This window comes from Toxorhynchites rutilus, chromosome 3 (genome assembly GCF_029784135.1).
Source record: "Toxorhynchites rutilus septentrionalis strain SRP chromosome 3, ASM2978413v1, whole genome shotgun sequence".
Classification (NCBI taxonomy): Eukaryota; Metazoa; Arthropoda; class Insecta; order Diptera; family Culicidae; genus Toxorhynchites; species Toxorhynchites rutilus.
In genome coordinates, this window is record NC_073746.1 from 146,353,156 (window position 1) to 146,379,942 (window position 26,787).

At 38.0% G+C, this 26,787-nt stretch overlaps 1 protein-coding gene across 1 annotated transcript; it reads right to left on the minus strand.

Moving 5' to 3' along the window:
* On the minus strand, positions 1–26,787 carry LOC129773554 (uncharacterized). Its single transcript, XM_055777167.1, has 3 exons — positions 26,763–26,787; positions 150–1,084; positions 1–108 (listed from the first exon to the last, which is right to left on the minus strand). Exons 2-3 carry the CDS (start codon positions 1,008–1,010, stop codon positions 1–3), a joined length of 969 nt encoding a protein of 322 aa, XP_055633142.1. The 5' UTR covers positions 1,011–1,084; positions 26,763–26,787.

Sequence of the window (26,787 nt, forward strand, 5' to 3'; positions counted from 1 at the left end):
TTAATCACCGACGTAAGTAGCTTGTACAGGCTCGTTAGACATGTTATTGGCCTGTACTTCGCCGCATTCGCTGTGTCTTGATCCTTTGGCATCAGATGAGTAATTCCCCTGGTCACGAACTCCGGTGTTGTTTGGGAATTTTCTATTACCTTATTGAAGCACTCTGCCATTCGCCCATGAGTTGAAGAAAACTTTTTGTACCAGAAATTGTGCACGAAATCTGGTCCTGGCGCAGCCCAATTCCTGGAATATCGAATGGCTTCGTTGATATCATGGGCGGTTACCATAACGGCAGGCATTGCTTCAAGTCCGTTTCCATATTCCTCTTCTTCTGCCAGCCACATCCTGTTACTTCGGTGTTGAATAGGGTTCTCCCATAAGCCTGACCAAAACTGGGTAACTTCGTCAATCTCAGGAAGACCACCATCGTAATTATTGCGTTTCTTTTTGATGCGGCTGTAGAACTCCCTTTCGTTCATACTGAACATACGATTATCCGCATGCCTTTTCGTACATTCCGTATAACGTCTTAACCTTTTTGATAGAGCACTCAACCGTTGTACATGGGTGTCGAGGATCTCAATGATGCGGTTTTCATTAAGATCAGAGAGCTCTGCCGGCTTCACAATTTCAGCAACTCCACGAATCAGCTTTCGCGATCGACTTCCCCTCTTGTACTGCGTTAGTCGACCGATTTTTACTCGGAGCGTTTGGATACGACCTTCCAGGCGTCTCATCCAAGCAGGTTTCGGTTTTTTGGAGAGTACGCGGTTCTGTCTATCGTCTTGGTGAAAGGTGCGCATTCCTAACGTCCGTACAACAGCTACAGTTCCACAATAAACGATAAATTGCAGCTCCTCTAGATTCTCTACCACTTCCAGGTACACAGGTAGTACTTCCTGGTCGAGTACTTGGACGGCACTCGTTAGTCGGTGGGAATACTGCAACTTCGGAATCTTGTGTCGGGTTAAGGGGTCCGTTCCGTAAAACTGGGTCACTGCTGCATCCATGTGGAAAGCCAATTCGTTCTTTAATTGACCTCGTTGTTGATCCTCTGCCGGCTCTTGTCCTCTAGGCTCATCCACTGGATCCGGTGGTGGTGCAATAGATTCGCGTTATTATTATTATTATTATTATTATTATTAAATTACTCAAATGACAAAAAGTCCGTGTTTTCGAAGCAAATAAATACAGGTCGGACTCGATTATCCGGAGTATTGATTTTTTTTTCACTCCGGATAATCGAATCATAAAAAAAAATTTCTCTCGGTAAACGTAATATAATTATGATTCGCACTTATTTATTAAACGGTTTTATCTAGCTTTGGCCCGTTTGTATGTTTGTGACATTGTAACTTTGTAACTTTGTTACTTTGTCTGTAGCGCTGTACCACATTAATAGAAATTTAACCCCCTTCCTGTTGACCGTTTGATCTGAAATTTGGAACACATCTTTATCTCTGGTGTCGTTATAAAACTGCGTATTACATAATCTTGAAAATCCAAGATGGCGGCCGGTACAAAATGGCGGATGATATATTTTCTCAGAACCACATTAATATGTATTTCAAATGAAAAGGATTGACTAGTAGAACACATTTATTTATTAAAATGCAAATCCAAAATGGCCGCCACCACAAAATGGCGCCATTTTTTCCAAAACCTCATCAATATGGGTATTAAATGAATGTGCTCGACTAGTAGAACATAGCAGATCATGAAAAATCCAATTCCAAGGTGGCCGCAGTTCCCAAATAACTAATTTCTTTCTAAATATATTAGTGTTATTTAGCTTGACCTGTTTGTAGGGTTGTCCCACATTAATTGAAATTTGACCCCGTTCCTGTTGACTGATTGATCTTAAATTTGAATCATACCTTTGATTTTACTGTCATTATCAAACTGCGTATTCCATGATCTTGAAAAATTCAAGTTGGCCGCCACTAAATAATGACTGAATGGCTTGACTTGAAGAACACAAAACATAATAAACTACATAAATTCAAAAAGGTCGCCACCACTAAATGGTCGACTTTGTTTTTTTTTTGCAATCCCCTGAATATCGGTACCAAATAAAATGATTTGACTAATAGAATACAGTACATCATGAAAATATTCCGAAGAAAATTAGGTAAAAAATAAACGTTTGATTTCCATTATCCACAGTTAGTTGTTTCATTATATACCTCACGATTTTATTTTAGTCTCATCATAGAAAATTGAAGGAACGGATGTGATAACTACTAACTGCTACTTGCCTAATTATTTTCTAGCTTTTAGTGCATTAAATCGTTTTACTTAAAATGTTTTTTTAATTATTTTATTTTCTAGTTTTTAATAAACTATTTTTATCATTAGTATACTTCTCTACAATAAAACCATTCAACTTTATTTTTTAAATTTTTATTTCCTACCTAAACTTCATCGGAATATTTTGATGATGTACTGTATTCTATTAATCAAATTATTTCATTTGATACCAATATGGAGGGGATTGTACAAAAAGTACATAGTCGATCATTTTGTGATGGCGACCTATTCGAAATTATTTTGTTCGTAATGTAGTGTATTCTCCAAGTTAAACCATTCAGCCATTTTTTAGTGGCGGCCAACATGAATTTTTCAAGATCCTGGAATACGCAGTTTTATAATGGCAGTAGAATTAAATGATTCTTGGATTTGCATTTTTCATAAGTAGCTGTGTTGCACTAGTCAAGCCCTTTCATTTGATACCCATATTGGCTATTCAATATGGAATTATTATACATTCAATTAAATATAATTATTCAAAATAATTCAACATTTCCGAAAATCAAAAATAAAATACTCTGGATAATCGAGTCTAAAATTCCGGATAATCGAATCCCGGATAATCAAGTCTCCAGATAATTGAGCCCGACCTGTATAGCGTACACTAATATCAGTCGCACAAATTTGAAAAGGTGTGTAATCAATATGGTTGCAAATAAAAATAATCGAATAATTCGATCTGTTCAGTTGGAAGTAATATATCTACTACTGAAAATCGAATCATTGACAGTATTACCACTTGGAAACGCGGAAAGGGAAAGGTGTTGTCATTGGAGGAGCAAGCGAAAATAGCTGCTAATAGGAAATGGTGATTGCCAATACGCAGAATGGTACACAATGATATATTGTTGTTGCTGCTGAAAAACAAAATAATGGTTCAGTAGTAGCACCGATGACAACGAAAAATGTTTCAAATGTAGAAAGAAGGGTACTTAGAAATCGGAAACCTAAGAAAACTGCAAATAAGGAAAATCTTGATAGAAATGACAACGGTAACAAAGGTGAAGAAAGCGGTGTAGCATCTGCTCCTGCGATTGAGACTGTTCCAATTGACAAAATGACCACACTGATAAAAGACAAGTCTTCTGCGATGATGAAACTTGATGAAACTGTCTGTTTCAAACCAAAGAACAAACAAAACATTGATATTTCCCGTTCTGAACTGCATTCCTCGTTTGATCCAGTAAGATTGCAGATCAAATCGATGCGAATTGTAGAAGCTACAGGGGAGGCCTTCATACGATGTGACTCGAGAGAAACTGCTGCCGTTTTGTTGAAGGAAGCAGAGAAAAAACTCGGAAAAAAGTATGAAATTCGCATCAGACAGCCAAACAAACCAAAGTTGAGGATTGTTGGTCATGACGAAGAAATTAAAGAAGGTGATGGTTCTATGTTTTTAGATAAATTGAAGAAACAAAATAACTTAAACGAAAATGCGGAAATTCAACTTGTTAAGTTATACAAGAGTAGAAAATGGAAACGTAGCGCAGATATAGCGATTATTGAAGTAAATGCGGTAACGTTCGAAGTATTACTGAAAATGGAAAAAGTGACTGTCGGTTGGGAAACATGCAGAGTTTTCGAAGCAATTAGAGTCTTGAGATGTTACAAATGTTGGAGCTACGGGTTGGAGCTATAAGTCCTCAGATTGCAATGATAGTATACGTTGTCCGTATTGTGCTGAATGTCATAAGTCAAAAGATTGTAAAGCAGAGTATGAAAAATGTATCAATTGTGACAAGAACAATCGAAAGAAGAAGTTTGATGCTGATCATCAGTTGAATATCTGCCACTCGGCTTTAAGCTATGAATGTACCATATACCAGGAAAAAGGTAGGAAAGCAAGAGAGCTTGTTGACTATGGTAAATAGCAGCCAGAGCTGTCGATTGTATATTTGAATGCGGCTGGTTTATTCACTCATTTGGATGACATTTCTCTCAGCATTTATGACATAAAACCTTTAGCGGTGGTAATTGTTGAAACACATTTGACTGATGATGTTAATCTATGTTTATACTCTCTTCTTGGATATTAATTGCATATCACATTCGAAACATACTGGTGGTGTTACCATATATGTGAAAAATGGACATTTGGTAGAGTTAGTTAAAAACGATAAGAAAAATGGAAACTGGTTCCTTGCAATAAAAATTAGAGCAGGAAATCAGAAGTTACTTGTTGGCGGCGTGTATCATTCTCCTAGTTTCAGTGATAACGAATTCTTGAGATTACTTGAGCATGAATGGCTTTCAGATGCGATGAATGATGGCATCGAAAATAAAATTTGTGATGATTTCAATATAAATTATAACAGTATGTACGAGAGTCGTGAGTTGAGACGAGTGGCAGATGTGTGCGGTTTTAAGCAGTATGTTGTACAAGACACCCGAGTAACCCAACTAAGTATCACAAAGATTGATTTAGTTTTTTCTAATCATGGAAACTGCGTGGCAAATGTTTTACATGATCATAGAATTTCAGATCATGAGTCTATTTGTGTTAAACCAGGTAGCTATTTTGTTCCAGACACTCAAAATGAGCTTGTTTCGGTTAAATCATGAGTTCGTTATAATCAGGCGAGTCTTTGCAATTTATTAAGACAAAGTTTGTCTATTTCCTCTACTGTCGGAAGCGATATTCATGGTGAAGCGAGAGCATTTGATGGAATCTTAGAAAAAAGTGTATCGCAACTAATAGATATCAAAATCGTTACAACACATCCAGTAAACAGCTGGTATTCCAATCATCTGGCTAATCTAAAGTGTCGCCGTGATAGATTGTGTGGTAAGCATAGGCAAGATAGAACAACGCGAAACTGGAATAATTATGTTGCTGCTAGAAAACAATTAAAAAACTACTGAATTCCAAGACGACGAAACCGAATATAATGAACTTTGATGACATAGAAATAACAGACGAACAAGAAATAGCAAATCGATTGAATGAGTATTTTGTTGGTAGCGTGATTGAAATACATGAAAGCATTCCTCCATGTCAGACAGTGTTGGTGTCGAATGTGTGTCAGTTGTCAGCGTTAGTGTCAGTGTCAGTTGAAGACGATCCGCTTTTGAGAAATTTCTCATTGGTTACAAATGATGAACTCAACGAATTAATAAAGAATTATTACGTACATCAGGAATTGGAAATGTGTCAACCCAAGTGTTTAGAGACGCGTCGTTAGTTATGAATGGTATGTTGTCGAAAATCGTAAATGAAAGTCTTCGATGCGGTGTAGTCCCAGAACCGTGGAAAGAATCGATAGTAATACCTATCCCGAAAGTGACAAACACTACTGATGCAAAGCTACACAGACCCATAAATATGTTGAGACTGCAAGAAAAAAATTTAGAGCTGTGTGTGAAGAAGCAGTTGCTGGAATTCATCAGCAGAGCTTTTGAAACTGTTGATAGACAGAAGCTTCTTCAAGTATTAAAGAACATAGGAATTGTTGGTGTGGTTTTGCATTGGTTTACAAGCTATTTGAATAATAGAAGTCAAAGAACTAGATTTGGAAATACTACAACGGATCGAAGACTAAATGATTTAGGTGTTCCTCAAGGTAGTGTGTTAGGTCCTTTGTTGTTTATTCTCTATATTAATGACATGAAATATCATACAGGAAGAGGTGTATTGAAATTGTTTGCCGATGACTCTACAATTTATTGGGTGATTGATGACTTGTCCACAGAAATAGCAGAGGCAAACGAAGACTTGAAAATAATTACGGAGTATTTGAAAATGAAGAGACTTTGTCTGAATCTTTCCAAGACGTACTGGATGATAATCGAAAGTCGGAAGAAAGACGGACATCCACCTATGTTCATGGATGGTGTAATGATTGTCTAAAATTTTTAAATATCTAGGTGTGCAAGTCGACGAGAAGCTAACGCTCATTGAATATGTTGACTACGTTATAAAAAAGGTGGCTGTTAAATATGGTGTGCTTTGCCGGATAAACAGATATCTAACATTCGAATCTAAGGTGACGTAAGGTGAGGTCTTTTATAATGCCATATTTTGATTATTGTGCTACAGTATTGCTACATGCTTCAGATACGCAACTACAAAGAGTGCAACGTTTACAAAATAAGATAATGAGAGTGGTTCTTAGATGTAGTATATGCTTTCGATGTTGGATATGCTTCAATGGTTGTCCGTACGACAAAGGACTGTCCGAAATTGCCTGATTTTTATGTGATGGACTTAGAGTGATGGCCATTCGCGGGAGTAGACGCAACGAGAAATATAATACCAGAAAAAATCCGACGACATCAAGTAATATAACATTGAAAAACTAATTATCTACGAGACAATCAGTCCCTCCCACTTCAAAAGAAGCGTATGGGGTTCAGGGCGGTCCAAAAAAAATGAAAGGGCCTTTGGGACCATCACAGAAAAACAATGGTTCAGAAAATGAAGCGTGATAAGAGTACAATTGTACGTTTTCTCAAGAATCCCGAGATCTACTATGTCATTAAAAGACCTGGTCTTTTAGATAAACGTGTCTTCAAGAGTAAAAGAGAAAATATCGCATTTGACTGTGAAGCAGAACTTGAGTGCAGGTCAAATCAAATCCGCATTGGCACTCTCAGTGACCAAACGAAGAATTTTACAGATTCTGGAAGAAAATCATAACGTACAGTACCAACATCGCGTTGTTAAAACGCAGAAACTTTTTCTCGACAAAAAACTGTCAGATTGAATTTTGTGGAGCAAAAATTATGGAATTTTGTAATTTATTCGGACGAAAAAAAGTTGACATCGACAATACTGTCCTTGAATATGTTGTTGATTCAATGTCAGGACGTCTAGCAGATGTCATCAGGACAAAAGGTGATCGAATTGATTATTAACATCCATAATGTTTCTGGGGCAAAATAAGTAACACAGAACTGTATCCTATACTTATTTCCTATGAAATGCTTTATGTTCATCCTGTGCAAGAGTAACACATAAATGACACTCCACAAATTATCTGCGTTTATTCTTTTGTAGCTTCATTACTCAAGAGCACACTTATACTTCACAACTGAGGGGTTTAATCATAAATATAATCACAAAATTTTCATTGTACAGTATAATTATTTCGCACACTGTACCTAAGCCCCAAAATATATCAATGTACCATGCTACTCCATCTGCTTAACTAAATTGAACAAGTACAATGAAATTGCCTGGTAGTTTTGTGGCGAGAAAAGGTTTCAATATTCAGGAAAACGTATCTAGAGAACAAAATAACAAAATTTCTGGATTTCCTGGAAAAAAATGTATGAGCTTTGAAAATTTTGAAAATACAGCTCCATACCAGTTTTCAGAACAAAAAAAAACAACAAATAAGTTTTTTTGTCTAAAAGTATTTAGTTACAATTTTAAATACACTGGGTGTCACGGCGAAAAAGTGAGGCTCTTACTTATATCACCAAAGAGGTAAATTAGTAAAATTAAAGTGAAATTAGTTGGTTCAGTCCAGATCTTGCGTCTTTGTATTTGATTAGAGCCCGCAAATGCTTTCCGCAATTACCAAGAGCAGCATGAATGATTTTGATTCTACCTTTCGACCCATCCCCATTGGACACATTGGTCAATCATCACGACATTTTTGGTTTAAAAACGGCAGCAAACGATTTTGAGGTCTTCAATGTACTCGTGACTGATTCTTCGTATTGATGGAAACGCAATCTTCTCTCCAAATGGACGGGTGATTTGGAGAGAATCCTTCCTGAACCATCAAACTTCCGCTTCAAAAGTTGCGAATCGAAAAATGACGTAATAAATTCATCCATTTACTTTTGTGAATTTTAACTATTTGTTGATACTCTTATTTATAGATACTGACAATTTACAAAGAAAAAATGCCTAAATTTCATGTTCAAAGAATTTTAGACGGGAACGAAAATGTTACACTTTCCAAAGCGACACGAATGTAGTTTTTTTTTATCTTCGCTTATTTTTCGTCGGCCTATTTCCGCCACTTCAGTGCCAATCACCGACATCAGGGAGGCGACTCCACCTGTTCCTACCTATCAGACTCAACAACTCATGAGCCGGGCCAACTTCTTTTACTTCCCCTCCGAAGGAAGACGTAACTAGAGATTTTTCGCCTCAGAAAATCTCAACGACGCCAGCTGGGATTGAACCCAGGCCGATCGGATTGTGAGGCTGTTACGTTAACCGCACAACCACTGGCGCCGTCTCGAATGTAGTTCATTAATATCAAATATGAAACGCATAAGAAACGAGCAAAATGTGGATGCAGAAATTTATCAAAAATCATTAAAGCAACCTATATGACATGAAAAATTCACGTAAATGGCAGTACTCACGTTTCTCCTTTTTGTAGTAAAGCTAGCTTTCTCCAAATCGCAACACAGTAAAGGTGTCGTTCATGCCGTACGGGTTCTGTCGCCCGGGCAACCGCAGGCTGTGACACACGAGAAGCATAGGCCCATTTATGGAGCCGTTATGGAAATTCAAATCTGACCTTATTGGTTCGATTTGGAAATCGGATGCTGTTCTCCACAGTATCCCACCGCTGGAATGGCATAATGTTTGCGAATCCTCATGATTTCCAATTCAGGTTGTTAGTGCTGAATCTCGACGGGGTCGGAATAACCTTCAAAGAATGGCGCACCCAACGCAACGTTGAGGACGCAAGGAAACGTCCGGCGGGCTCATGCGAAAACAGATTCGACGTTAACATCGCCGCAAGGTGGAATAATTAAACGACTGTTTCAAATTATAATGAATCTCAGCGCGCGAATAAAATGTCGCATTTGTAAGTTATAATTACAGTTCTGGCATTTGGTGTTCGCCACTACCTGGGAAATTGGAACGTATCCCTGGACAATCGGTAAACAAAGAAATGTTAGAAAGACAGAAGTTAACTATCAAGACTTTGAAATTATAGCGTAATATGAGGGGGTTTCAAATGGTGCTTCGCGGGAAATTTGTGCTCCGCAAAGTTATAGTAAATGCTTCCACTTGAAAACCCACCTTGAAAAAACATTCTTTATTCTAATTTCACTGGGCATATAGAGATATATCTTGTTTACTACAGGTCGGATGTCGTGTAACTTTGGCGAGCAATTGTTTTATTGATTAAAAAATGGAGGTGCTCCGTTAAATATTTTTGCTATAAAAAGTGCTCTGCCCTAAAAAAAATCTGAAAACCCCTGTCCTAAGCCATGCTATAAATGCGTTGTTAAATAACAAGAAGACTGAAAACAAAACACCAAAATAAATGTTTCAATGCTATTTTCTCATGCTTCCTTGTATGCTGGTTAGAGTGCCAATGAAAATGGTCATTTCGAATTTCAAAAAGTCTCCACATAAAAAATGTTCACCACCTCGAAAAAACACCCTATACAAAATATCAAAGTTTGAGTTTTTTAAAAATCGAAAAATCACTCCCACCGTAAAGGAAATCGGGGTTTTCGAAAAAAAATGTCGATGCCAAATGTTTAAAAAAAAATTGATGCCAAAGTCCCACAGTGCCGATTTTTGACAAAAAAAAAATCGAAATGACACTAGATCTAGATCTCGACGTTCATGCATTTTTAAGACATTTTGCATCAACAATTTTTTTATCGAAACCCCCAATATCCTTTACTCCCCTCTTGCGTGATTTTTCGATTTCCAAAAAACAGGAAGTGAGTTATATCTATGGTATAACCGCAAGGGTGACGTAGAACTATCGTTGATTTAGAGATCATTTGTTTGAATTTGAATCTAAATCCATTCTGAATGAATGAATAAATGAATATTTGGGAGACTTCGAAAACGAGAGCGTTACGTTGGAGGCACAAGGTTTTATGCATCCAATATAGGATACGAAAAACCTTGTTCTGAAGAATAATCTTCAGAAGCTAACCTGCTAACTGTACTTGATTGACAAATCACAAACCTAAATGTATTATATGGATATTTTATGGATAGAAAACATTAAAATAAACTCTTTCACATGAATGTAATTTTAAATTCCCAGAGGAACTGGCAGATTATTTTCAGTAACGATTAGATATTTCCACATTTTCCTCGATACTGGAAGCCCACCAGTGGTTAATACTAACTCGATAACCACCTGTTAATAGTACTTGATTGAAAAATATTTGGTCACAGTGTTACATGAATAGAAAACATTCAAACAAACTCTTTCACATGAATGTATTTTTAAATTCCCAGAGGAACTGGCTGATTATTTCCCAGCAATGATTAGATCTTTCCGGAACTTTCTCGATGCTGAATGGCATCCAAACGGAAAGAATTCTGCGCGTGTATGTGTCGATCCTTCGCCATCCACCTCCTCCAGCACGTTAGGCAACGATGTTGTCTTGTCGATGTCCTCACGAAAAATGAATGTGTCTCACCACCAGAATATCGCTTAAGTATGCTTTTTGTGTGTGATTGAATCGAGAGAAGGTGTGTTTTAGGATGGCAATTTGGAAGGCAAACTAGAGGGGAATGAACTCTCTGAGCTCGGAACTTTCGGCGACAGAGCAAGAATCGATTGCGGGCGCATACAATATTGGATACGGAAATATCCTACTGATGGGGAAAAATAATCTTCAGAAGCTATCCTGTTAATTGCGATTGATTGAAAAATCACAAAACCAAATGTATTTGGTCACAGTGTTACATGGATAGAAAACATTCAAATAAACTCTTTCACATGAATGTATTTTTAAATTCCCAGAGGAACTGGCAGATTATTTTCCGGATCTTTCTCGATGCTGAATGGCATCCAAACGGAAAGAATTCCGCGTGTGTATGTGTGTGTGTGTGTAGCGGCTGCTTCGAGATCTTCCCGGGGAACCGTTTGTGGCATCACTCTTCTCCTGATGGATTCATGTCTAGCCTAAGGTGCACAAACAGGCTCTTGGTGACACCGTTCATCAGCGCTTTCATGATAAACGAAGAGCTTCACCACAACAGCGACAACATGCTCCAATAGCTGTTCAATTAGTACTGAGTAGATTTCCGACCGGCGCTCGCTTATATACCGATTGGTGATTTCAATAGCCTGTTTTGAAAGCAATTTTAAGACTATTGAAACAAGTTTTTGGATCAAAAAGTAACAAGTATAGAACGCGTAGACATTTTATCTTTCGAATGAAGTGTTTATCATACCATTTCGTTCAGTTGTTTAGGAGCTATTAACGCTCAAAATCTCGGTCTCCGGCGTAACGCTTTCGTTTTCGAAACTTTGATTTTACACCCCGGTATAGAAATAAAAGACGTAGTCCTACGTCAAAACTCAAACTTTGACCGCTTTGCGCCACTCTCCCTTAAGTCTGATTGAGCTGAAATTCGGCATAGGGCATTTATTCGAGGCGGTGAACATTTTGTATAGGGTAACTTTTTGAAATTTTAGGTTCGATTTTTTCCATACATTTATTGGCACCCTAATGTTGGTATATTTAAGTTTTAATGTTACATATGCTTTCTTCAGTTTCAAGTAGCATTAAGTAGTATCAAGTATTGGTCTACATAGACTGACGACTAATAAATAGATAAATATTTTTGAAGCAGAATTGGAGGTAGTTTTTGTATTGCAAATCACCGAAACCTGTTCGTTGCAACAATAGATATTAATGTTCAAAATTATTCAATAAAAACGCGACATGTTTCCTCATTTGTCACGTCATAAGTTTCTGTGATCATGAATTGGTATTCTTTGCTGGCCTTCGATCAGAGTGGTGTTTGCAAATTGCTCGAAACACCCGCGAATAAATTCCGTTATTTTGCAACAAACGATTCAGTTATACTGACCTATTTTTCCGCCCAGTGTAACGTATAAACTATAATAAACAAATCAACATGAGTTGCGAAATTTGTTGTGATACGACATCAACGACAACGACAGTGTCAATTCTGGGAAATGTGCCGCCTGCATCGGCGTACATCGCAAGAAGAGCGTTGACATTACGCCATATGTTTTACCGTGCTGTAATAAGTACCAGAATTACGTACTGAGTTGGACTTTAGTGAATTTATCGAGCAGCGAAAAAAAAAATCAACGAGCAACTACAATACAACACGGAAGTGATCCATCGCTTGACATCGCAGCAACAAAATGCAAGTGTTGCAAATGCAAAATGCCGTCGACAGACTTGAGGGTCAGTTCGCCGATTTGAAAAATAAAGTGTCCGCAAATAAAAACAGCGATCTCTCTGCGGTGACGATTAAGAATCATATTACGTGACATCACAATGAATAACACGAGAGAGCATATAACGGATTATATGAAATCAACGACCTCGGAATTGAATCGCGATCTCAACCAAATGTGAGAAGAAATTCAACAACTGGGCAATTCATCACTGGAAACAATACCAAACCCCACAGGACAGTCAAGCCGAAATAGAAATATTAGAGGAATTAAGAATATTGCCAGCAATTATCATATCAACAGGAAACAATGTTGAAGATATGCTACCATCCCCACCGGTGACCTGCCCCAGTATAGCTGAGGTATTGCGTGCGGAACTTACTCCTCCAGTTAAACCCCCATTTTACCCTCCAAAGAACTCAGGCAGGAGAATTTTGGATTCAACAAGGAGCTGGAAGCCAGATTGGTAAAGGGTGTGTCACATCAAATTGCATCACGGAAAAAACGCTGTAGAAATTCGCCCAGTAGACCGATCCTTTTGAAAATTTTAGACAGTAAAATAAAAACTATTAAACAACTTTTGGCATTTTCTTTTTATTCATACTTCGAGCCCAAGCCCGTATGCTCGCACCTTCCTCTTTACCCCGTCCATAAGGTTCTGTACAACGTCAGGTTGTAGTTTTTTTTGAACAGAAATCCATTTTCTCTTGAAGTCCGCCTCCGATTTGACAACTTTTGGGTTCTTCCGGAGAGCCTGCTTCATAATCGCCCAATATTTCTCTATTGGGCGAAGCTCCGGCGCGTTGGGCGGGTTCATTTCCTTTGGCACGAAGGTGACCCCGTTGGCTTCGTACCACTCCAACACGTCCTTTGAATAGTGGCACGAACCGAGATACGGCCAGAAGATGGTCGGGCCCTCGTGCTGCTTCAATAGTGGTAGTTAGCCCTTCTGTAGGCACTCCTTAAGGTAAACCTGTCCGTTTACCGTGCCGGTCATCACGAAGGGGGCGCTCCGCTTTCCGCAAGAGCAGATCGCTTGCCACACCATGTACTTTTTGGCAAACTTGGATAGTTTCTGATTGCGAATCTCCTCCGGAACGCTGAATTTGTCCTCTGCGGAGAAGAACAGCAGGCCCGGCAGCTGACGAAAGTCCGCTTTGACGTAGGTTTCGTCGTCCATTACCAGGCAATGGGGCTTCGTCAGCATTTCGGTGTACAGCATCCGGGCTCGCGTCTTCCCCACCATGTTTTGCCTTTCGTCGCGGTTAGGAGCCTTCTGAACCTTGTATGTACGCAGGCCCTCCCGCTGCTTGGTCCGCTGGACGAATGAACTTGACCAATTCAGCTTATTGGCGACATCCCGGACCGAACTTCTCGGATCACGTCTAAACTGCTTAACTACGCGCTTGTGATCTTTTTCACTGACGGAGAATCCATTTTTGCCGTTCTTCACCTTCCGGTCGATGGTTAGGTTCTCGAAGTATCGTTTTAGTACTCTGTTGACCGTGGATTGGACGATTCCCAGCATCTTACCGATGTCCCGATGTGACAACTCCGGATTCTCGAAATGAGTGTACAAGATTAATTCACGACGCTCTTTTTCGTTCGACGACATTTTTCCAAATTTACGAAAAATTGACAGTGAAGCATGGCCAACGTGATCTATACACTCTTATCTGATTATAAGCGAAAGCTGAAGATATAATTCCTTAAAATTAAATTTCTACACCGTTTTTTCCGTGATGCAATTTGATGTGACACACCCTTTATGAGTATGATGCACGGCAATTACGTAGAATAAAACAACGACAAGAGGCAGATAATAAAAATAATAATAATAACAGATACAATGGAAGTCCTAACAATGGTAGCAGGAACAGGAACAATTTCAACAATCGCAGAAATAACAACAATAATAGGAACAATCACAACATCCATAACAATAACAACAACGACAACAACAATAGCAACCGTAATAACAACAGTAACAACAACCGTAACAATAACCCGAACAACAACACTAATAACAGTATCAACAACAACAACAGGATCAATCACAATAACCGTTACAATAACAACAACAACCACAGGAACAACAATCGAAACAACCCCATCAATAGCAGAAACACCATCAATAGCAGAGGTATATTTGGAAACATGGCTAGCGGTCAACACAGAAACATCCAACTTCCAACGGACAGAGAGCTTCTGGCGGCAGCGAAGTATCAATTCTCTGGGCTACCGGCTAGCTATTGACCAATACAATTTCAAAGAGAAGAAATTCTTAACCCGAAAAGTCCACTTAAAATGAAAGAAATCCAAATTAATATTCTGAATTCTTCTTTCTCGATAATTATGGCAACAGAGACAAGTTGGGATGATAGTGTTAGAAGCAAAATCGATTTAATGTCTTCAGAGATGACCAGAATTCGACGAGTTTGAGCAAGTTTGGGTCAAAGCACTTACTGCATGAGAGATACATATATTTGCTGAAATAAACTAAATTTCACTAGAATTTCCTTCAATTCAAAACGCACAAAACGGCCGAATGGCTACCGAGAGAGCGTTTATTGTTTTTATTAATATCTTGACATGCGACAGTTACACTGTAGTACAGGGTGACTCAAAAGTCATGAAATTCTTCAAACATAGATGACTATCAATACGATGTCAATAGTCAATAGTTATACTACCAAACAAGCAGGTGACCACTTTACCCCACGTGACCACATTACCCCCACTACCCCTATGTGGATTTTTAATTCTGGTGCAGAGGAAGATAAAACATTTTCAGCAACTTCAAAGAATTTCTCAATTGTTTCAGCGATTATTTCGCATATTTCGCAAGTTGTTGTTTGGAGAGCAAAGTGACCAGAGGAGGATTACTACTGACAATGTTCTGTTTTCAATAGCTGATATACCTGATATCACCTTCTGCTCCTAAAGGGGTCGCTTTTGTGGTTTTGACCCAGGAAAAATATGCCACCCCAACCAAAACCAAGCTTCATTTTGAAAAACGTTATGTGTTTCCTACTATGTTTTTGTAGACGAATAGGCCTAGCTCATTTCATACATGTACCTATTATTTCAATAATGATTTAAAAATAAAATTGGATAAGAAAACACGCATAAATTTATCTCTCATAGCGTGATATGTGCGAACGACCACTTTGCCTCTCACAGGTGACCACTTTACTTCCTCACTAAAAAAATGTTCGATTATTCAACCTTTTTTCTAATAATGAAAAATGTACTATTTTCAATTTTCATAATAAAAACCGCTTACTATCTTGAACTACAATAAGTTGAGCTACAATATTCTTCGCGAATTTTAGTGGTATGTGGAAACAGGAAATGGACATGTTCCTTAGAGTGACCACATTCCCCCCCATTTCCCTATACGGAGATTTCAATCAACGAAATACGGACTTTATCACTGATTTTGACAATGAATTTATCTTGCTTCCAGTTGTTGGTAATAATAAGACCCTGCAATTCATTTTTGATAAAATAGCCGGTCTTGGGTTATAATCGATAGAAATGCTTCTTGGATTCCTTGTTGACATATATGATCGAAGATTTTTGTGTGACTGAATCATTCACTCCCCTTTTGAAAAATGAAGCTTTTTCACACAGCTATCGAATATTCTATATTTGGTCGGGGTTCTGTCAAAACGTACCAAGCGCCATTTTTTTTCAAAATTGAGTTACTTACACCATTGGATGCAGAGAATAATAATTTATCGACTGTATAATGACCATGTCATTCGGACAATTGACAACAGCTTCAAACGAAAAATTCTGTGTAGCAGACTGTAGAAAAAAACGAAATTGCATTCAACCAAAGCGAACCATAAACCCCACAATATGGCATCGAACGATAGTGATCGTTTTCTCCAAGAAGACAGATCCGAATCTTCAACAGATTGTTGTGCTTCGGACAGCTCCTGGAATGAAATGTCGTCGGGATCTGGTAAGTAAGACGGCCTACGGGCTGCTATGAAGTGTAGAAGCGCTGATCTGCATGATACAAAATTTCAATGAACCACAAAGAAACAAGTGTAATGCATTCTTAAATCAATTTATTATCAGTTATTTATTATCAATTTATTTATTAAGTTACTAGCTGACCCGGCAAGAGATTTTTCAACCACTTGCAAATAACATGTTTCATACAGAAAATATGATAGAATAATGACAGCCCTAAATCGGACAATTCCTTCCTCGAGTTCTGCTCTTATCAACACATTCGGCGAAACTTTTTTATTGGTATAGATAGAAGAAGATATAGGAGTGCGTTTTATCACAATCTAATCCATTTCCACTTTCGAACGAATATCCATTTCGTTACCGGAAATTATCATTACCGGAGGGAAAAGGAGTGTCTAACCACCATTAACACATTTATTGCACCCTGGAACGTCCATATGCCTAATTTGGTTCCATTTGCTTGATTAATTCTCGAGTAATGCAGAAATTTATGTTTCATTTGTATGGCAGCCCCCCCTAAGAGAGGGGGAGGAGTATCTAACCACTGTAAAAACATTTATTGCACCCTAAAACCTCCACGTGCTAAATTTGGTTTCTTTTGCGTGATTAATTCTCGAGTAATGCAGAAATTTGTGTTTCATTTGTATGGCAGCCCCCCTTAGAGAGTGTAACCACCATAGAAACATTTATTGCACCCTAAAACCTCAATATGCCTAATTTGGTTTCATTTGCTTGATTAATACCCGAGTGATCTAGAAATTTCTAGAATTTTAGAGGGGTCTCAAACTATCACGAAAACCTTCCCCGGCCCCAAAAACCTCTACATACCAATTTTTATGTCGGTTCAATAGTTTCCGAGTCCATAAGAATCAGACAGACAGCCAGACAGAAAGGCAGCAAAAGTGAGTCAACATATACGAGGGTCACTATTTATATTTCGGGAATAGGAACAAAAACAAATAGTTAAGCTGCGAATATATTTTTATTGTTTTTCAAAGTACTCGCCACAATGATCGATACACTTTTGCATGCGCTTAAACCAATTTTCAAAGCATTTATTCCAATCGACACGAGCCTTTTATTTGAGCGATTATCAAATTATGTGGGATCCAACGTGAACATAATTTTCGCACAACTAAGTGTTCATGTAAAATCGCATATATGCTGGTGGAACTAATGCTTAGGGATGCCTCAATCTCACAATAGGTTACATGACGATCTTGCTTAATCATTTCGTGCACAGCATCGATGTTTTCTGGCACTACAGTCGATTTTGGACGACCTTCACGAAACTCGTCGGACAGCGAACTACGACCACGATTGAATTCACTATACCAGCGATACACAGTGGTTTTTGATGGAGCTTCATCGCCAAAAGTCAAATTAAGTTGATTGACGCACTCTTGTTGTGATAATCCACGTCGAAAGTCGTAAAAAATCATCGCACGAAAATGTTCACGATTCAGTTCCATTTTTTTTGCCGAGACCAAACTTTCAACTAAATATAAAATAAACAAATAGCGTCCGTATGACAAAATGTTCTGAGTACGTATATCGTCAAAAATGTCAAACTTTACGATGGAACCGTCAGATGGACTCACATGACATCAGTGTTGCCAATTCCCGAAATATAAATAGTGACCCTCGTATACCATTCATTAAATCAGTCAAGAGCCGTTACAAAATACTAATGTGTTATGTAGTGATATTATGTTAACAGCTAGCATGGACTCGGTTCTCTCTGGCTGCATAAAAAACGAAGTTTTGCGTGTCTAGCAGAAACATAATTTTGTTTTTTTTTTCATAGTTCTAAAGGTTCTGAATCAGAAATTGACAAAGATGTGTGGTTGCAGCATGAAAAGGAGTATTATCTTTGACATCCTGTTCGTAACACGTGAGCGAAAAAATGATAGATTTGATCCGACACAGTCAATTAGTGAGAGCCCAAACTTCAAATTGAAATATCTCAACATAATGTTTTTGGCGCTTGGTTCGTTTTGGCAGAACCCCGACCATTTATAAATAACACCGGAAAACCATTTGAATATAAATTCGAGGAAGTCTCTGATTACAATAAAGAAAATTACCAATCAATTATGGATAAGCATAACTATGTCAATTGGCAGGATTTATTTAGAAGTGTGGTAAACATTGAAGTAGCAGTGACGACTTTTTATTCGATGATCAATGGAATTTCAGAGGAGGAGATACCAACAAGACGAAAAAGTAGAAATATAAACACAAAATATTTGATTTGGTTTAATCAAAACATAAAGAATCTAAGAAACAAAAACAGAAGGCACATAAAGTTTATAAGAAATACAAACTCTGACGCCAATCTCGAAAAATATCTGAACATTTGCGAGCAGCTCAACTCAACTGTTAATAGCGCCTTTGAAGATTACAACTTAAAAACAGAGTCGGACATAAAGTCTAACCCGAAAAGTTTCTTTAATTACATTAAACAAAATTAAAAAGCAATGGTTTCCCATCACGCATGCACCTTGACGATACCGTGGGGAATGACCCAGTAAAAATTTGCAATCTCTTTGCAACATTTTTTCAAGAATTTTATATTGAAACATCTGACGAGGACCGAGATCGTGTCTTCTTTGCATTTTTTCCAGAATTTCCATCTAATGTTGGCGTTAGACAACCAGCTTACATTGACATTTTTAACGCATTAAATAAGCTTCACGTCTCGAAAGGGCCAGGTCCTGACGGAATTCCACCAGTTTTGACGTAGAACTACGTCTTTCATTTCTATACCGGGGTGTAAAATCAAAGTTTCGAAAACGAAAGCGTTACAGTTATAATTGAACAGCGATAAAGTTCTTCGTTTATCATGAAAGCGCGGATGATCGGTGTCACCAAGAGCCTGTTTGTGCACCTTAGGCCAGAAGGGAATCCATCAGGAGGAGAGTGATGCCACAAACGGATCCCCGGGAAGCGATCGGAGCAGCCGCCACACACACATACACGCGTGGAACTCTTCGTTTAAATGCCATTCAGCATCGAGAACATTCCGGAAAGATTCAATCGTTGCTGAAAAATAATCTGCCAGTTCCCCGAGTTTATTTTAATGTTTCCTAACCATATAACACAGCGACCAAATACATTTGATTTTGTAATTTTTCAATCAAGTGTAATTAGCAGGAAAGCTTCTGAACATTATTCTCCACCATCAGTAGGATATTTTCGTATCTAATATTGTATGTGCGCGCAACGGAAAATGTTTCGTATCGCGAAAATTATATAATTTTCAATCGATTGCTCAGTCGCTGAAAGTTTCAAACTCAGAGAGTTCATTCCCCTCTAGTTTGTCTTCCAAATTGCCATCGTAAACCACACCTTCTCTCGATTCAATCACGCACAAAAAGCATGCTTAAGCGATATTCTGGTGGTGAAACGCATTCAGGGACGAATGACCTTTGAGTTAAAGTTAAAGTAAACAGAACAGAACTGAAACGCATTCATTTTTCGTGAGGACATCGACAAGGCAATATCGTAATTGAACGGTGCTGGATGAGCTGGACGGCGAGGGATCGAGGGATTCATTACCTGACCTGAAAGACATGACTGGCGCATGTGTGGATGAAAGTTCGATGAAGCGAACTTAGCGCCATCTGCCATTTAACAACGTAAATAAATTAAGTAAATAAAAATTATTTTTTTCTGCATAGGACAACACTAGTCGGTATTAAACATAAGGTAATCGGTACCCTAGTGATATCATATATAGTTTACGTCTTATTCTCATACCGCGACCAAATATTTTTCAATCAAATGCTATTAACAGGTGGTTATCGAGTTAGCATTAACCACTGGTGGTGGACTTCGAGAAGAATCCGGAAAGATGTCATCGTTACTGCAAAATAATCTGCCAGTCCCCCTTGGACTTGAAAATTACATTCAAGCGAAGGAGTTTATTGTAATGTTTTCTATCCATTTAATACTGCGACCAAATACAATTGGTTTTGTGATTTTTCAATCAAGTGCAATCAACAGGTGGTTATCAAGTTAGCATTAACCACTGGTGGATTTTGAGAAGAATCGAGGAGAATCCGGAAAGATGTCGTTGCTGCAAAATAATCAGCCAGTTCCCCTTGGAATTGAAAATTACATGCAAGCGAAAGAGTTTATTTTAATGTTTTTTATCCATATAATACTGCGATCAAATACATTTAGTTCTGTGATTTTACAATCAAGTGCAATTAGCAGGAAAGCTTCTGAAGATTATTCCCCACCAGTAGGATATTTTCGTATCCAATATTGGATGCATAAAACCGTGTACCTCCAACGTAACGCTCTCGTTTTTGAAATCCACCAAATAGTCATTTATTCATTCATTCAGAATGAATTCAGACTCAACTTCAAACAAATGATCACTAAATCAATGATAGTCCTACGTCACTATTGCGGTTATACCATAGATATAACCCACTTCCTATTTTTATAAAAAGTTTGGCATATGAATTAACTCATCCACTTTTAAGGTTTTTCAATAAATCATTGGAATCAGAAAGGTTCCCAAAAATATAGAAAAACTCTTTTCTTGCACCAATATTCAAATCCGTTAATAGATCCGATGTAAAAAATTATCGTGGAGTAGCGATTATTTCTTGAATTCCAAAACTCTTTGAAGCCATAATAAACCAAAAACTTTTTCAACAACTGAAGACATGAATTACGAATAAGCAGCACGGTTTTTCAAAGGACGCTCAACAACAACAAATTTGCTGTAATTTGTTACATTCACTTCGAATGCAATGGATAATGGTAATCAAGCTGAAGCTCTATACACTGACTTTAGTAAGGCTTTCGATCGTGTTGATATACCCTTACCTCTTCTTAAACTTCAAAAAATAGGGATAGAAGTCAAGTTATTGAAATGGCTGGAATCATATTTGACTGACCGCACTCAAATAGTAAGATTCAATGGTAAAATGTCAAAACCAATATTAGTTACATCCGGAGTTCCTCAAGACCTTCACTTGGAACCACTTTTGTTTATTTTATTTGTTAATGACGTTTGCGTTTTTCTTAACAGTGTTAAGGCATTTTTGACGTAGGACTACGTCTAACCGGAAGATATAGGGGGTGAAATGGAAATCTAGGCACTGAACAAGTAGGAAAAAATGCAAGATTTGGAACGCTTATAACTCGAGCATTTCCCAATAGATCGCAAAGGTTTTTGCATCAATTGATAGGAAATATATCTACGCATCTATCATAACGAATAACATTTCATTTTTCTTGAGATAAATAATTGAATAATTGTGAAATATCAAGCATTGTCAAAATGCACTATGTGCCCATTTTTGATTGGTCCATTTTGTGCTCCTCAAATCGTACCGACCAAAACGGGCAACCAGAGCAGCAGCGAAATAGAATGAGCACGATTGGAAAAGAAAAAGAAAAAAATGAACGAAACATTGGTCGCAGTCTCACACATGCGTAATTCTCGAGCCAGCCAGTCAGCTTAAAAATCCCCGCTCCGATGCCGTAACGATCATTCTAATTCAAACCGTACACCACATCAGTTTGCATCACAACACATCAACAAACCAACCCAAGCAGCCATGTCTGGACATGGCAAAGGAGGAAAAGTGAAGGGAAAGGCAAAATCCCGCTCGAATCGCGTTGGTCTGGAGTTCCCCGCAAGGGTAGCTAGGTCGAGCGCGTTAGTACCAGTGCAACAGTCCACCTAGTCGGCGTTACATAGTTTCGGCCGCCGAAGTGATCGAGTTAGCCGGCAAAGCTGCTCGCGACGATAAGAAAACCCGCATTCGGAACAGAACAAATTAAGTTCGGTGGACATCAAGACAACAGGCAGTTGCAGCGAGTGGCGAGTGGCAAACGCAATCGCAAAACGGCATCAAGTAGCAGAAGAAAAAAGTTTGTTCTTTATACAAACTTATCGAAATGGTTTTTTTCAAAACCACGAGTACTAAGTTTTCTAAATTGGAACCATTCCATAAAACAAGGCGCTTTTCAGGGCCATTAAACCTTCCAAAAAAGAGTTTAGGAAATACAATTCAATGCTTTCTAAAACATTATCCAAAATAATAATAAAACACAAATAATTGATGATTTTTTCATCATTTGTTTGCCAGGATCTGATGAGTATGTGAATTTGGCAGTTGTTCTGAGCTTATTGATAGTTGGGGACTTTCCTGATTATTCAATTTTCACCAATTCTTGAATTGTTTCCAGATTGAAAGTACAGTAATTTACAATTAGTTCGACATTTAGCTTATTGGACGGACATGTAATGCGACTTATTTAGTTGGACATTTTTGTAAACATAGAGATCCAAATTATGACCCCACATTGAAAGTCGACACTGTACCACTGTCATCGCAAATGTTCAATTACCGGTTAAAATCGCCTCCAATGCGACACTGAGTGGCGCTTCGGCACGTCGCATTGAATGTAATTTACTGTACAACATGTCGCAAAGCTGGATGGGAAGAAATTTTCCAACTGTGAAAGCTGTGGCGAGTGGCAATAAATCGCTAAACAGGAAGGTTTAGCCGAACAAGATGGGAATATCGAGTGATAACAAAACAATAAACTCTTTAGATTGAAGATAATTTTGTGATCCTGAAAAGGACCCTTTTTAGCCTGCATGTGAATCCAACGAGCGAACAAATCGTAATGAATGCATTTTTTTGCCATCGCCTCCTTTTAACGCTCATTCGTTCGTCTGGTTGGACTCGCCCCTCTGGCTGAGTCTGCCGATTTGTCTCTATCCTGTGAGTGTGCACCGCTAGAGTATAAAACACGCGGACCCCAAAAAAATATCTTATTTTCTTTCAAACCGTAAACCCGTGTGGTTGTACGGCATCGGCATCGTGGACGTAACAAAGGAGGACAAGTTAAGGGAAAGGCAAAGTCTCACTCGAACCGTGCAAGTCTCCAGTTCCCTGTTGGTCGCATTCACTGATTGCTCCGCAAGGGTAACTAGGCCGAACGGATTGGTGCCGGAGCACCAGTATACCTAACAGCGATTATAGACTTTCGGCCGTCGGAGTGCTCGAGTTGGCTTGCAAAGCTGCTCACGACAATCAGAAAACCCGCATCAAGAACAGAGCAGCTTCGGTTCGGCGCTCATCAAGGCAACAATTAGTTTCAGTGAGTGGCAAAGTGTTTCTCCGGCACGTCGCATTAAATGTAATTTACTGAACAACATGTCCCAAGCTGGATGGGAAAAAATTTTCCAACTGTGAAAGCTGTGGCGAGTGGCAAACGCAATAGCTAAACAGGAAGGTTTAACTGAACAAGATGGGAATATCGAGTGATAACAAAAACACAACACCAAAGGTTCTTTTCAGAACCATCAACATATTCATGAAGAGTAAACAGTAAACTAATCCATTTTTAAGGTAGATAGGTAGGTATTCACGTAGGAGAAGAAAATAAAACAATATATTTAAAATATATATTTAACAAAAGCTGTCCCCTTTGTATAGTCCTACGTCACTCCGGTTATGTCCCCGACATTACCCACCCGTCTTTTTTTTACGCAGATGATATGAAGCTGTATATAGAAATAAAAATGAAGAAGAGTTTCAAACATTCAAAAATGAAGTTGACATCTTTTATAATTGGTGCACTAAGAGTTTCTTACAGCTCAATGTTAGGAAATGCAATTTGATGTCATTTACAAGAAGGAGAACACCATTGAACAATGCTGTTAAGCTGGGAAATCAACCCATCAATAGATGTCAACGAGTAAGAGACTTAGGCGTGGTCTTAGATTCCAAACTAACCTTCGTTGATCAAGCGTTTGATGAAGCTCAACATATTATTTGCTCTATGTATAATTGTTTTATACATATAGCAAATAATATGTTGAGCTTCATCAAACGCTTTAGCTATCATTTCCAGGGTCCGTACACAATAAAAACATTGTATATTACATATGTCAGATCAATTCTGGAATACTGTAGTATATAACCCCCTATATAACTTCACACGAAGACAGAATTGAATCTTGAGCTTGAGTTTGGTGCGCAGGTAGATTGTACAATTCGTAGTTGCTCTTCGTGATTGACCTGAACCAACCAAATTGCACACATAACACTTAGAATGACGCTTGGGACTAGCAAATCATTCTCGTTGTGCAATTTTCGGTGGTTCGAGCTTTAAATGATCAATAACGACGCTGGCCACGTCCTTACAGTCACCAGGGGGAGGGAAGGAATGTTAATATGATATTCGCTGCCCGAAGGCCAGAAGGGTCGCCTCTATAGCGTGGTTCCCTAGCGTTTATCAAGGAAGGGATAGTTGTTAGTGGGAGAAGGTAAGAATCAGGATTCACTGAGGTAAGTGCACACGAAGACAGAATTGAATCTGTACAAAAACAATTTCTATTATTTGCACTTCGTGAACTAGGCTGGTCTTCATATCATCTCCCTCCATATGAGGCACGTTGCATGCTAATCAATATGAAAAGCTTAAATGGACGTTGGAACTCTGCCATGATTCTGTTTATTATTGACATCATGTCACAACGAGTGGACTCAGAAGAAATATTAGTAAACCTAAATTTTTACGCACCATTAGGCACCTGAGAAACCCTAACATTTTCTACATAGATTACCGAAGAACGAACTATGCCAATAATAGTCCTATTAATCGTATGATGAGCCTCTGTAACGAACACAGTGAAATAATTGATGTAACCATGTCAAGGTCAATTCTTAAAGACTATCTGGAAAAGATAAGATATAATTAAATTTCACTGTAATATTTGGGCAGTTTGATGAAATAAATAAATAATTTTTTTTGTTATATAACTTTTTAAAATCCTCTTTTGAATCAAACGGATAAATTCTCCAGTCAGCTCTTCCAGTTTTAAGTAAGTAGTTTTAAGTAGTATTAAGAATGTACCGGTCTACAATAGATTGACGACAATCAAAACAATAAAAACAATAAAAACAAGACTGGAAATGGTCGCCTATTCGAAAAATTATTTTGAAAATCAAAAATTGCAGGCAACATCATCTATGCCTGACTATCACTGCAAAGTCGAAAATACGCTAGATAAGTCGTTGTTGATTTTCCCTTCAAATTCAACCAGTTGCAAACCCAATAATCGAAGCGTTGGGACTATCTGAACATAGACAAAACTATGCCCAACCCAGCAAACATTAAATCGTATAATTTTGCACGTGCCAAGTCTTACAAGAAATCCGAATAAATCATAATCGCATATAATATCAATCAAAGTATGTATCGTGTATATGTGAAATCGCATAAAATGTAAAAACTCGATTTTATGTACCATTATCAAATTAATTCGCAATTCGGTATAATAAACATCAATTTTATGATGTACATTGTCGTAAAATATATTTAATCCGCATCATATGCGTATATTACGCTGATGCAGTTTGTGTGTCGTATAAGCGTATAATTTAAATCGATTCAGTACTGTAATAAATCGTGCTGCATGCTGAAGAAAATCATGAAACAGTAAATCATATTAGATCCTAATAAAGAACATATTACATCATATTGAAATGTCAATGAAATGCTGATGCACTCGAAAGTTTTAACCGCTGTTGATTTAAATTTCAGATAGCCGCGCGAGAGGTGGATGATGATCCAGACGACCGGAGTTCGAACCCACATCGGAGCAGTTTTCACCAAACATCAATCTGTGCCATTTTAAACATTCATATTCCACTCCCAACACAAGTCAATCAAACAATTATTATTCCTACAAACATAAATACTCATATATAAAAATGGCGATTCGTGAGGCTATAATAAATATTTCACGAAAATATTTTACGCCATTTGTTTTTTTTCTATGTCTGTAATAAATCGTATATGAGGATGGGAAAAGTCGTATTTGGTGCTTTGACAATTCATGAATATATTCATATTAGATCGCAATTCAATTTCAACATAATCGCTATTATATTCGGTCAAAGTTGCATATTCATCCAAACAAATTCGGTAAGCATTTGCCATGTATGTATATGGCCTCCACTTTTGCATGCATATGCCAGTTAGGCGCATTATATGCCAACCAAATTTTAGGGCATATGATGTTATATATACGCTTGTTATGCGATTTAATGTTTACTGGGAACCCAGGCTTTTTGAATGTCCATAGAATTATAAATGTATGCTTTCCACCACAGCGTATTCTGTCAAGAACTCGTATATTCTACAAAACCCGGAATAACTACCAATCATAACTGTTGCTGCATCTGATTTACGCGTCTAAGAACTTGGACAATCAGGTGTTATTTCAGTTTTCGAACGGACGATGCTGCCAATTATTTATGGAAGGGGGAGTGATACGAAAACCTTGAACCATCTTTCAAAACTCACCTCTATGGTAGTACTGGGGCACCGT

Excerpts from the sequence above, each read along its gene's own strand:
- LOC129773554 (XM_055777167.1), bottom strand. The coding sequence starts at position 1,010 with ATGGATGCAGCAGTGACCCAGTTTTACGGAACGGACCCCTTAACCCGA. Across the intron at positions 109-149 it reads TGGCAGAGTGCTTCAATAAG|GGGAATTACTCATCTGATGC; the intron begins GTAATAGAAAAT and ends GTTCGTGACCAG.